This window comes from Mesoplodon mirus (assembly GCF_964341445.2).
Source record: "Mesoplodon mirus genome assembly, chromosome: 1".
In the NCBI taxonomy this organism is placed as follows: Eukaryota; Metazoa; Chordata; class Mammalia; order Artiodactyla; family Ziphiidae; genus Mesoplodon; species Mesoplodon mirus.
Window position 1 is genome coordinate 206,291,825 of NC_138976.1, and position 12,347 is coordinate 206,304,171.

The window sequence follows — 12,347 nt, forward strand, 5'->3', positions numbered from 1 at the left end:
ACTCCATTGCCAATGCAAAGACAAGTGCTTCTTCCGAGTAGTGGAAGCCATAAATAAATTACCAGCAATATTTGCTTTGAACATATTGCCAGTTGAAGACAATACTTTTACATGTCAAGCGGCAGCTGATTTTGTCTATTACAGCAGTAATAACTACAAGCACCACGGGGACCATTAGCTGCTTCTTATAGCACCAGAGAGCTTACAAAATGAAAATGTTTACACTTAATGTTAAAAGATGTTAGGTGTTTAAACTCTCAGATCGAGGCATGGGAAGACACAGAGAGCCACACTGAGGGCCTTAAAATTTTCTCATGTCTTATAGCCACACAGCAGACATGGCTGAGGATCAAGTTTCAAATCTAAAAGTGAGTTGCAGAATTAAAATGCAAGTTCAACGTACATCTATGCTAAGTCTCACAGATTAATATCAGGACATTGATCAGGAAGAGCTGGGTATTAAGATAAGGATATATTGAGTATTTAGGATAAGTGCAGGTAGGCAGACTCAGATTAATATGAAAATTTTTAACCCAAATCTTCCTGTGGTTTCCTCGCCAAAGGAAGCCACCCTTCTTCCTCCCCATTTGAGGAAACTAACCTTCCCTTACTTAACATATCTCTAAAGACCTCATCTAAATAGGTTAGTTTTCAAGGAAATTTCTACTTTTCTCAAGACCCACCCACATCAGCACTTACTGCATCCTAAAAACTACAGTCAGATTCCACCAGGCCCCAGGAGGCAAGTATAATGTCCACCGTGGTAGGAGTTAGCATATACATCAAAAGAAATGCTATATCCTGCTAATGTGTATCAGCAGAAACCTGTAGAATGTGTGTGTGGCATATGGTTTTTTGGGTTTTTTTGTTTGTTGTTTTGCAGTACGCGGGGCTCTCACTGTTGTGGCCTCTCCCGTTGCAGAGCACAGGCTCCGGATGCGCAGGCTCAGTGGCCATGGCTCACGGGCCCAGCCACTCCATGGCATGTGGGATCCTCCTGGACCGGGGCACGAACCCGTGTCCCCTGCATCGGCAGGTGGACTCTCAACCACTGTGCCACCAGGGAAGCCCTGGCATATGTTTTACAAGTGCTAGACTGAGAAAGATGGAATATAAAGTTGGAAGGGGTTGAATTTATTATAAAAACATACCTGAGATTCAAAGTATTAGCTCTAGCTGATGGAATTGGCTCTAATCGTTGGCTTGTTTGGCTGACTGATACATAGATTCAATAGTCAGCAACATTCAAAGAGGGCAAGATGCCATAATTTATCTGACAGAATGTGGACAAAGGAATCCATGCACTTAAAATGAGAATGTTGGAGTGGATTAATTATGTAAAACCCACTCAACTATCCCACAGTTATGCCCCCACAGAGGTCATCGATAACATTCTTCTTCAAGAAATTAAGACATTCTTTGATGAGAGAAATACAAGCATCCTTGAAAACCTCTGTGGAATCTGTCTTCTGGGGGCTAATGATGACAATGCGGGATAGCACCAATGAAATGGCCCCCATGCTTTTAACAGGAATATGGGGTTACAGAGTAGCAGAGGTTAAGTGGTAGCATTTAATATGAGAAACAAGGTGAGTGCAATTATCATAAAGGTCAGCAGGGCAGAGTGGCACTATTTTCACCCAAAATGACTTCCAGCAGTAACAGATTAATCACATTTACACTGGGAATTACATTGATGAGCAGGCTTGAAGTGTATAAATGAAAATAAAATTCAAGCACAATGAGCAGAAACCTGCATTGATTTTCCAGGAATGAAAATTACAGCCTCGCCCAGACCTAAACCAGAGATCAGGTGGCTACAATAGCTTCAGAAACTTTGCTGCAAAACTGTCAAAAGTATAGAGTGTGATTTTTTTTTCTCCAGGTCTACCTCAAAGGTGTTTACAATTTTCCAGGGGGAATGTTTAGAAAGAAAAGTGCAAAACTCAGAATTTTTCAGAGGTTATTAAGATAAATTTACACAACTGAGGTTCCAAAACATCACTGTGGTCTTCAGGTCATAATAGGGCTTATGGAAGCCATGTGATAATTGAAATTTTGACACAAGTTCACCTCACTAGAAATCTTGTGCAGTGACCTACACTATATTTCCCCATATCTGAATGTATTTTTGGAGTACACATACTTGGAAAATGACAGAACTCTCAAACAAGGTAAGTGCTATTAAGAACGGCTACTGCCTGACACCCATTAGGATAGCTATTATTAAAAACAATAATAAATAACAAGTATTGGCATGGATGTGTAGAAATCTGAACCCTTCTCCATTGCAGTTCCTCAAAAAATTAAACAGAATTACCATACGATCTAGCTATTCTACTTCAGAGTATATATCCAAAGGAATTAAAAGCAGGGACTTGAACAGATGTTTGTAATTTCATGTTCTTAGCAGCACTATTCACAATAGCCAAAAGATGGAAACAACCTAAATGTCCATCAACAGAGGAATGGATAAACAAAATGTAGTATATACATACAATGGAATATTAATGACCCTTAAAAGATAAAAAATTCTGACACACACTGCGATACGGATGAACTTTGAAGACATTATGCTAAATGAAATAAGCCAGAACCAAAAACACAAATACTGTGATTCCAGTCATATGAGGTACTAGAGTAATCAAATTTATATAGACAGATAATAGAATGGTGATTGCCAGGGTCTGGGTGCAGTGATGAATGGAGAGGTTTTGTTTAATGGGTACAGAGTTTCAGTTTGGGAAGATGAACAAAGTCCGGGAGATGAATGGTAATGATGGTTGCACAACAACGTGAATGTACTTGATGCCACTAAATGGTACACCTAAACATGGTTAAGATGGTGTCTTTTATGTCATGCATATTTTGCCACAACTGGAAAAAAATACGTAGGAAGGGCCAAGTGGAAGCTCCTGGAACTGTCCCTACATGAAAACAATACCAAAAATTAGCAATAGCACATATCTGGGGAATTTGCAGAGACTAAAATAACCATGCAGATGGTAATCTCCATCACCTGCCCCATTTAAATAATCTGTTTGGCCTGTAAAAAAGGCAAATAAGTCATGGACAATGATTGTTCATTATCATAAGATAATGAGGTACTAATTCTAATCAGAGCTGCTGGATTTTATGGGCCTTTTTTTCCTGGAACAAATCAAAACATCTCTAACTCCTGATATACAGCTATTGATCTGGCGAATAGTTGTCTCCACATCAAACAGCAAAGGTAATGGAGCAGTTCACTTCTACCTGACAGAGACAGAAGTACACTCAAACTCTGTCTTACCTGAGTGCTATGCCAAGTCTCCCGATGTCTATAATATTATAGTCCATAGGGAGATTAGTCATCTGGATATCACAAAAGCATTATGATAGTCCCTTGTATTGATGAGTTTATGGTGATTGGACATGAGAAAAAGTAGGAAGTACTCAAGTTGTGTCAGTAAGATACATAGATGTCAGAGTGGGAAATAAACTCCATGAAAATTTAGGATGTCAAATATATCACAGCCTAGGTATGATAATGCACACAAACAGAAACCAACCTGCAGAAAGCACTGAAGATCATGTTGATTTGTTTTAAAGATGGAGGCAGCACACAGCTAGGATTCTGAACGATTTTTTACACACTCCCTTTCCTAAATCCCATTCCTGATAGTGACTGCTCTTTCCTTTTACCTCTTCTCTCCTGTCCTCACCCTTCCTTTATTGTTCCCTATCCTTCTTACCCCTCTGCCCTCTTTCATTCTTCCTCATAGAGAATAGCCTGGGCTATTATTTGTATTCTTTACATTCTTTGTATCTCTCTCCCGTCCACCCCCAACCTCAACAAAGGCCTTGTACCAATTAAGAAAGTAAACATTTCAAGTCTTCAGAGTATTGAGAGGAGAAAGGTTATGGGGAAATAGCAAATCCTGACAATTTAACTATTCTCTATGTATCACGTAAGTATATTTATCGTAAATAAATTCATACATGCAATAATAGTACAAACAGAAAATATTCACAAGCTACCAGACTGCCAAATTCTGAATGAGATACAAAATCACATACTTATACTATCTGCTTTTCAATTTATAATTAAAACCACGTTACCTCAGAATTTTAAAAATAGCATTTTGATAATTATAAAAAAAATTATAACTACATTAAAATTTTAAATTTCTGCACTTTTAAAGACACCATTAGAAAATGAAAGGGCAAGCAACAGATTAGAGAAAATATTCATGAGATATAGATATAGATATAGATATAGCTATAGATATAGATATATACATAACATAGACTGGCATCCAGGATATGTAAGATGATCTTACAACTCAATAGTGAAGTAGTATTCGGGGGAAATACTACTTCAGAATTATAAGAAACAAATATTTGTGTTTAAGCCACCCAGCCTATAGTATTTTTATTGAGATATAGTTGAAATATAACATTATGTAAGTGCAAGGTGTACACTTGTTGGTTTGATACATTTGTATATTGCAGTCTGATTACCACCAGTAGCATTAGCTAACACCTCTATCATGTCACGCAATTATCATTTCTTTTTTTGTGGTGAGAATAATTATGATCTAGTCTCTTAGCAACTTTGAAGTTTATAGTACAGTATTGCTGACTGTAATCACTATGTTGTGCATTAAATCTCCAGGGCTTATTTACCTATCACTACCAGTTGCAAGTTTATATCATTTGACCAACATTTTTCCAATTTCCCCACTCCCAGCCCCTGGACCACCATTCTACTCTTGGCTTTTATGACTTTGGCTTTTTTAGATTCCATATATAAGTGATATAAGACAGAAAAAGACAGTCTATGGTATTTTTGTCATAGCAGACCAAACAAAGGAGTATTTGGGAGATGCCATATCATGTAAGCTTTTTAGTCAATGGTGAGAAATATTGATTTTATTCAATTACAATAGGATAGTGCAATGCAGAGTTGGGTTTGGAGGCTTAAACATGGGAGAAAAATGGTCTAATTTATTTTTTTAAGATTATCTATTGGGGGCTGCTTCCCTGGTGGCGGAGTGGTTGAGAGTCCGCCTGCCGATGCAGGGGACGTGGGTTCGTCCCCCGGTCCAGGAAGATCTCACATGCCGCGGAGCAGCTGGGCCCGCGAGCCATGGCCACTGAGCCTGTGCATCCGGAGCCTGTGCTCCGCAACAGGAGAGGCCACAGCAGTGCGAGGCCTGCATACCACACACACACACACACACACACACACACAAAAGATTACCTATGGGGAGTTTCCTATAGACAAGTAAACAGGGATTCAAGAAGAAACTTTAGAAGGCCCTTTATAAGAGTCCAGGTAAAGGATAGCAGATTAAGGTGGTAAAAATAGAAAAACATTAACTAGCAATTAACTGAGAAATAGATTTTCAGGAACTAACCCCCACACATTTAGATAATTCATCTGAAATATGCTATTTGAAAATATACCTTCTTAGGATGCATCATATCTCTGAAGGAAATGCTAAAATACCAATGGGTTGATAGTCCAAGCAATGAAGATTTACTGAGTGGTGTGTGTGTGTCTGTGTGTGTGTGTGTTTGTCATCCTCAACTGTCCTAGGTTCAAGGAAAGGCAAATAGAAATAAAACCTTCATGTTGGAATACTGTCCCACAGTGAGTAAAGGTATCATGTACTTTTAAATTATATCTATTTAAACAAAGCCTAATATAATGGGAAAAATAAACTAGACCTGGAATCAAAAGACCTGAGTTTGAATCGCAGCTTGATTAATTACCAGAATATTAAGTTCGGGCAAGTTGTCCACATTTGATCAATTTCAGGTTCCTTATTTACAAAATGGTAGGCTGGATGGAGTGATCTCTAGGCTCCCTTCTTGCATGAGATTTTGTTATTCTACAACACCATACTGGTATTCTCATTAAAGTGAATTTCAAGTGTTTGGTCAAGAAGAGACTCATTCATTTACTTCTTTTATTTCAAATTTAATAATAATGTAAGCCCTCATCCCATCAGGCAAAGAAGAAACTCTACCAGTTTGTCATCATTCAAGAATCCATTTCTTTCATTAGGTCACATGAACATTCTAGAGGCTTAAAATAACCCTAGAAAGTGTGGTAGAGGCTCTGTATTTGGGCCTTAAACAAAAGATACATCTTGTTGAACTTTCATGGTGGCTTTAAATCTGCTGACTCTACTGCTTCACTGATAAACTGGAATCACAGTAAAGTTGGTGCCTGAACCCATATTACTTGCATGAAGTGCATAACCACTGTTTCTGAAATCTTTCTCTATCTCTGGAGACATGCCCTATTTTCACATTGCCATAGTGAATGTTTAAGTTTTCTGCTACATGAAGATATGTCCCTCTCTCCAGCCTCAGGGACATCTATCCCTCTTCCTTTGGAGTCTCAATGGCTCTCCTCTTTTTCCTCTCTCTCTCTCTCTCTCACCTAACATTATTCTTTCAAAGTATTTGTGCTTTTCAAAGAACAAAGGAAAATCTGTCAATTCCAGGAAACACCAGCTTTTCACCCTAACACAAATCTCCCCTGAAGTAATTAACAGCAAATGTTAACTACCATCTTGAAGTGGTGGTAATAGAGTTCTTGGGGAAAATAAACACAAATTAAAGCTTCAGTAAATTATACTGCCATAACTACAAATAATTAGCTCTTCAAGAAAACAGATTTATATATCGACAAAATCCTTGTTTTGGAGCCTCCTCACCAAATAGCCTTAGTCTTTAAGGGAACAATCAATGATCTGAAATCTATCCCTCACCAAGCATACTTTGAAAAGTTCATTCTACTATACAGCTCATTAGATCGAACTTGCAATAAATCTTAACAGACTCAGAGAAGAAAATGTTTATTTAAAGTGGTAAATTTTTCAAAACTTCACGTGGAGCCTGACCGTGTTTCCAAAGATCTGATTCCTGCATTTCGCTTCAGATCATCCCCAATCATTAGAGAGATCTCTAACCAAAAGGTATGTAAATCTTCTATGTTCATGTTGCCATATCTGACTACATATATATTCTTATTTAACACATACAAAAACTCATGCACACACTGTCTCTCGCTCTCTCACATACATACACAAACACACACACACCCATCCCTTCAGTTCATATATTTGTAAACCTACATACTCTTTTTGTAACTGCAATTTATTTTTTAAATCCACATTATGTTATTATGATCCACCCATGTTAATACACACAAAAACATTTCATTCAATTTACCTATTGTATAATATAATACTTTTGAAAACAAACCATAATTTATTTATCAATTACCTTTAAGAAGGGAATTTAGGTAACATCCACCTTATTATAAACAGCACTACATTAATATTCCAATGCACCTAGATTCTAATGTAGATAAATAAGAACTTCCTTAATGATAGAGAGGCTGACCTTTCTATTATAATTTTCGTGGCCACCCAGATGTATTCTTTTGTGTTTTTATTTGTCCATTTGTCTATACTGCTGTGGAAATGTTTTAATATTAATGTCATATAATCTGCTCAGCTTTTCTTCATACTTTGTGATTGTTTAAATGTTGTCTTTAAGAAACATTTCCCTAACCTGATTTCATAAAGCTATATCCATATTTTGCTTTTAAAGTATTAATGTTTTTTCTTTCATATTTAATTTTTGATTTGAATTGGAATTTTTTTTCTCATTTCTTTAAGATAGGGGTCTAACCCTTTGTCCATATGAATTTCCAATAATCTCAACACCATTTATTAAAAGGTTCATCCTTTCTCCACAAATCTGTAATGTTACCACATTAGTCTTTTTTTAATCTATCTATGTTCCTGGGCCCTATATTCTGTTCAATTTCGTTTGTCTATACCTTTGCTGTGCCAGTACCACACTGTTTAATTAATATGACTTTAAGTGTTTATATCAGGTAGCATAGGTTGCCCTTTCTTCATGTTTCTTAATGTTTTCATATCTTCTTCAAAAATTTTTGGCTACTTTCAACTCCCTACTTATACCTAATGGTCACCTTGGCTAAGACACGGTAACCAGACATTTAGTCAAACATTATTCATGATATTTGTGTGAAGAATTTTTTAGATGAGATTAACATTTAACCCAATCAGTTGAAAGTCTTAATAGAAAAAGACTGACGGCCCCTCAAAAAGAGGGAATTCTGCCAGCAGACTGCCTTTGGACTCACACCGCAATATCAGCTCTTCCCTGGGTCTCCAGCCTGTTGCCCTGCCCTGCAGATTTTTTGCACATACACATGTCCTATTGGCTCTGCTTCTGTTTCTCTGGAGAACTCTGCCTAATACACTTCTCTCCCATATAAACTTTAGATTTAGCTTGTCATGCCTTATGAAAATATCTATTGCAATTTTCATTGTAATAGCAATGCATACACAAGTTATTGCCATGGTCAATTATAAGATATTGATTCATGTTTTCAAAGAATGTTACAAAGTGTTCCATTTAATTTTTTTACATCCTTTAAGAAAGCTTCATTTTCTCTATGAATATTTGACTCACATTATATTTATTCTCAAATACCTGATATTTATTGTTTTATTGTGAATGATATTTTTACTTAATAGTAAAAGTATTAATGGAATAGTATTTACTAATAGTAGTACATTTTCTTACTGGTTGTTGCTAATATTTTAAATTCTTATTGGTTTTTGTACGTCAGTCATCCAGCAAGTTCAGAGATTAGATTTTCTTGTATTTTGTATGCAGACATTTTCCACCTCTTTTTTTGTTTTCACATATATTTTCCACTGGCTTTTGCTTCGGTACATATAAATTAATCTTGTGTTAATATTTTATTTGGAATAGTTTTATTGATGTCTATAAATGGATGTGTTGTATATTTTATTTATTTATTTGTTTTGGTTTGGCTATTGTATATTGAAAAAGTGAGTATACCCTCTTGTTTCACTCTCTGAAAAATTTTATATAAGATCAAGGTTAATTTGAGCCCTGAAGGATTTGCAAAGTCACTTTTAAAATGTCTGGTCCTGGTGTTTTTGTTTGCTGATTTGTAGACATTTGACCAGACTATCCTATTCATGTAAAAGTTGTTAGTATACTATGTTTCTCTATTTCCTCTTAAGACAATTGTGCTAATTTTATTTTTTAATTCAATTTTTTATAAATTTTCGTATTAATGGCATAATACTCTTTACTTTATTCCTATAATTAGTAAAACTTCAAATATATGTAAATAAAACCCCTTTTCTTTCATAGTTTTGTTTGTGCCTTCCTCTTCTATGAACATAAAAAAATACCATTCTTTATATTTTCAAAGAAACAAAATTGAAGTTTACTGATCCTCTCTATTGTCTATTTAGATCCCATTTTTTACTGACATATAATTCACATACCATAGAATTCACCTATTTATATATTTCAGTGATTTTGAGTATGTTCTCGTATAAGTGCAACCATCAGTACAGTCAATTTTGAACATTTTTATCACTTCAAAAAACAAATCTAATGTTCTTTAGGCATCACCTCCCTATATTCCCACCCTACTTGCCACAAGCTCTAAGCAACCACTAATCTATCTTCTGTCTCTGTAGATTTCACTATTCTGGACATTTCATAGAAAGAGAATCATACAATATAAGGTCTTTTGTGACTGACTTTTTTACTTAGCATAATATTTTGAAGGTTCATCTAGGTGATAGCATGCATCAGTATTTCATTCCTTTTTATAACCAAGTAATATTTCATTGTATGGACATACCAATTCTGTTCATCCATTTATCAGCTGATGGACATTTTGGCTGTTTCCACTTGTTTGCTACTATGAAAAATGTTGCTATAAACATTCTTCTTCAGTTGGTGTGAACATATGTTTTCATTTCTCTTGGGTATACATCTAGGAGTAGAATTGCTGGGTCATATGGTAATTTCATGTTTAATTGTTGGAGGAACTGCTTAGATGGTTTTCAATTGAGTGATGCCATTTTACTGTACTACCACTATTTTTTTAAATAGTGTGAAGTGTGAGTCCTCCTACAAGTTGTAGATTATTGATACCCTCTAAAGTTTATTTTCTGTTTGTCCTACTTGTTTTATTAATTATCTCTTCTTCTATGGCACAATCTATTTAATTCTTATGTTGCAAACTTAGCTAATTAATTTCTAATAAGTTTCCTTTCAAATATGTGTGTGTGTGTGTGTGTGTGTGTGTGTCACACAGATTACAAGTATTGATTTACAGGTTCCCAGCAAGGGTTTTTTTTTTTTTCAGCTCTAAATATTTAGTAAATTCTGACAGAAATTGTCATTAAATAATAAAATAGAGCTTACAGTTTCAAACTTAATAAAGTAAAAGTAGACTGTTATAAATATTTCATGATTCCAGAAGAAAAAGAAAAATATGAAAGAATTTAGACAAGTAGGAAAAAAAGGAAGATTTAAACCAAATTAGTAACTACATTTAATGCAAATGGATTGGCTGCTCCAAATGAAAAGAAAATAAGTGTCAGATTGTATAAAATTACATGGAACTATGTGCTATCTTCAAGAGACATACCCAAAGAAAGTGGAAGAAGTAAATAATAAATGCAAGAGCAGAAATTAATGACATAGAAAATAAACAACACAAATTCAAAAGCTAACACTTGGCTCTTTGAAAATACTAATAAAAATGGCTATCTACTTGAGAGGCTTCTCAAGACCAAAAACGAATAAAAAAAGATAGAAAGCACAAGAAACCAATATCAGAAAGGTAAAAGGGTCATATATCACATACATGTTACAGACTTTACAAAGGAAAAAATGAACAAAGTGTTTTCAAATAAATTTTAAATTTTATAAAAGTCACAGTCCCCTAGAAAAATATAACATCAAAATAGATTCAAACAGAAATAGAAATTTATACATACATTTATAAATTACAGACATTGAATCAGCACTCACTACTCTCACCATGAAGAAAGCTGAAATCCAAGATTTTTCACTAGTGTGTTCTAAAGAAAGGAAGAATTCCAGTAGTACACAAACTCTTTGAGAATAGAAAGAGGGAACACTATTCAACTACTTTTTAATATTTTCTTCATTTCAAGACAGGAAAGGGTAGTATAAGAAAGCATAATTAGAGGTGACCTTACCCAGGAAAACAGATGATAAATATAATATAAGCAAACTGAGTCCAATATAAAAAGCTAATTTCATGACAGACAACCAAAATTATTTTACACAACAAAATTAATAAAATTAAACATACAAAAAAATTAAATCAAAAGTTTCTTATAATTTCAGCAGTCATGTATGATTTTACAAAAACCTGCAGCTAATCTTATCAAAGTAGAAACAAACTTTCTTAAATGAAAATTAGCAATCTACCATAGAGTAACATTATAGATACAGGTGAGATGATGAAAGATTTAAAGATCAGGAAGAAGACAAGGATGCCCCCTGTCACCACTCTATTCAGTATTGTACTTGAGAGTTTAGCCAGTGGAGAAAGTCAAGAAAAAGAACTAAAATGTCTAAGGATTAGAAAAGAAAACACACAACTTGTTCTATTTATATATGATATGGTTGTGTACAGAGAAAATACAAAATAATGTACAGGAAATAGCTAGGATTTGTAAGAGAGCTTCTTAAGATTTCTAGATAAAAATCAATAAAAATAAATTGTGTTTTTATATAATAGCATCCAACAGAAAGTGATAGTAAAAAGAAAGAAATCCTTTTAGATAGCACCAAAAAGCTGAAGTAGCAATAAATCCAATAAGATATACAAAGCCTTTACAGACAACATTATAATAGTTTTTCAAAGACCTTGAAGATATCAGAAATGAATAGAGATATATTTTGTGTTTATAAGTTGGATATCTTAATAGTGAAAAGATGTTAAGTCTCTAAAGATTAAGTTATAGAGTAAGCAAAATCTAAGTGAAAATGCCAAAGATTTTGTTTTGGACCTGAAAAACTTCTTTAAAAATTTATACAGATTACAAAAGCCCACCACACACTTGAAGAATAATATAAATGTGGGAAAACTTGTTCTACTGAATATTTAGTGTTCTTATAAAGCTATAGTAACAAAGAGGGTGCAGTTTTGATACAGAGACAAACAAATGAACCAAAAGAAGACTTAATAGAGAAACAGAAAAACAAACCAAAACATATATTATTAAAACAAAACCATATGTATATATATGTACACACACACACACACACACATACGTATGGCACCTCTGTATAACAGAGGTATCACAGCACCTCAACAAAGACATAACGAACTTTTCAATTAAAAAATGCTGAGCACTAAGGTATCCATAAAGAAAAAATAATTAAAATTGTATCATATTGTAAACAAAATTATTTCCAGATGGATTAATGACCTATAT

At 34.5% G+C, this 12,347-nt stretch overlaps 1 protein-coding gene across 1 annotated transcript in view; it reads left to right on the top strand.

The window, feature by feature from the left end:
• Nucleotides 1-1,488: 1,488 nt before the first annotated feature.
• LOC309807128 (E3 ubiquitin-protein ligase RLIM-like) overlaps nucleotides 1,489-12,347 on the top strand; it is a gene marked incomplete at both ends in the record, with an annotated part of 83,502 nt that continues 72,643 nt past the window's right edge. Inside the window, one exon of the mRNA XM_082626399.1 lies at nucleotides 1,489-1,557. Coding sequence (XP_082482525.1) covers nucleotides 1,489-1,557 — 69 coding nt within the window. The remainder of the gene's footprint in view (nucleotides 1,558-12,347) is intronic.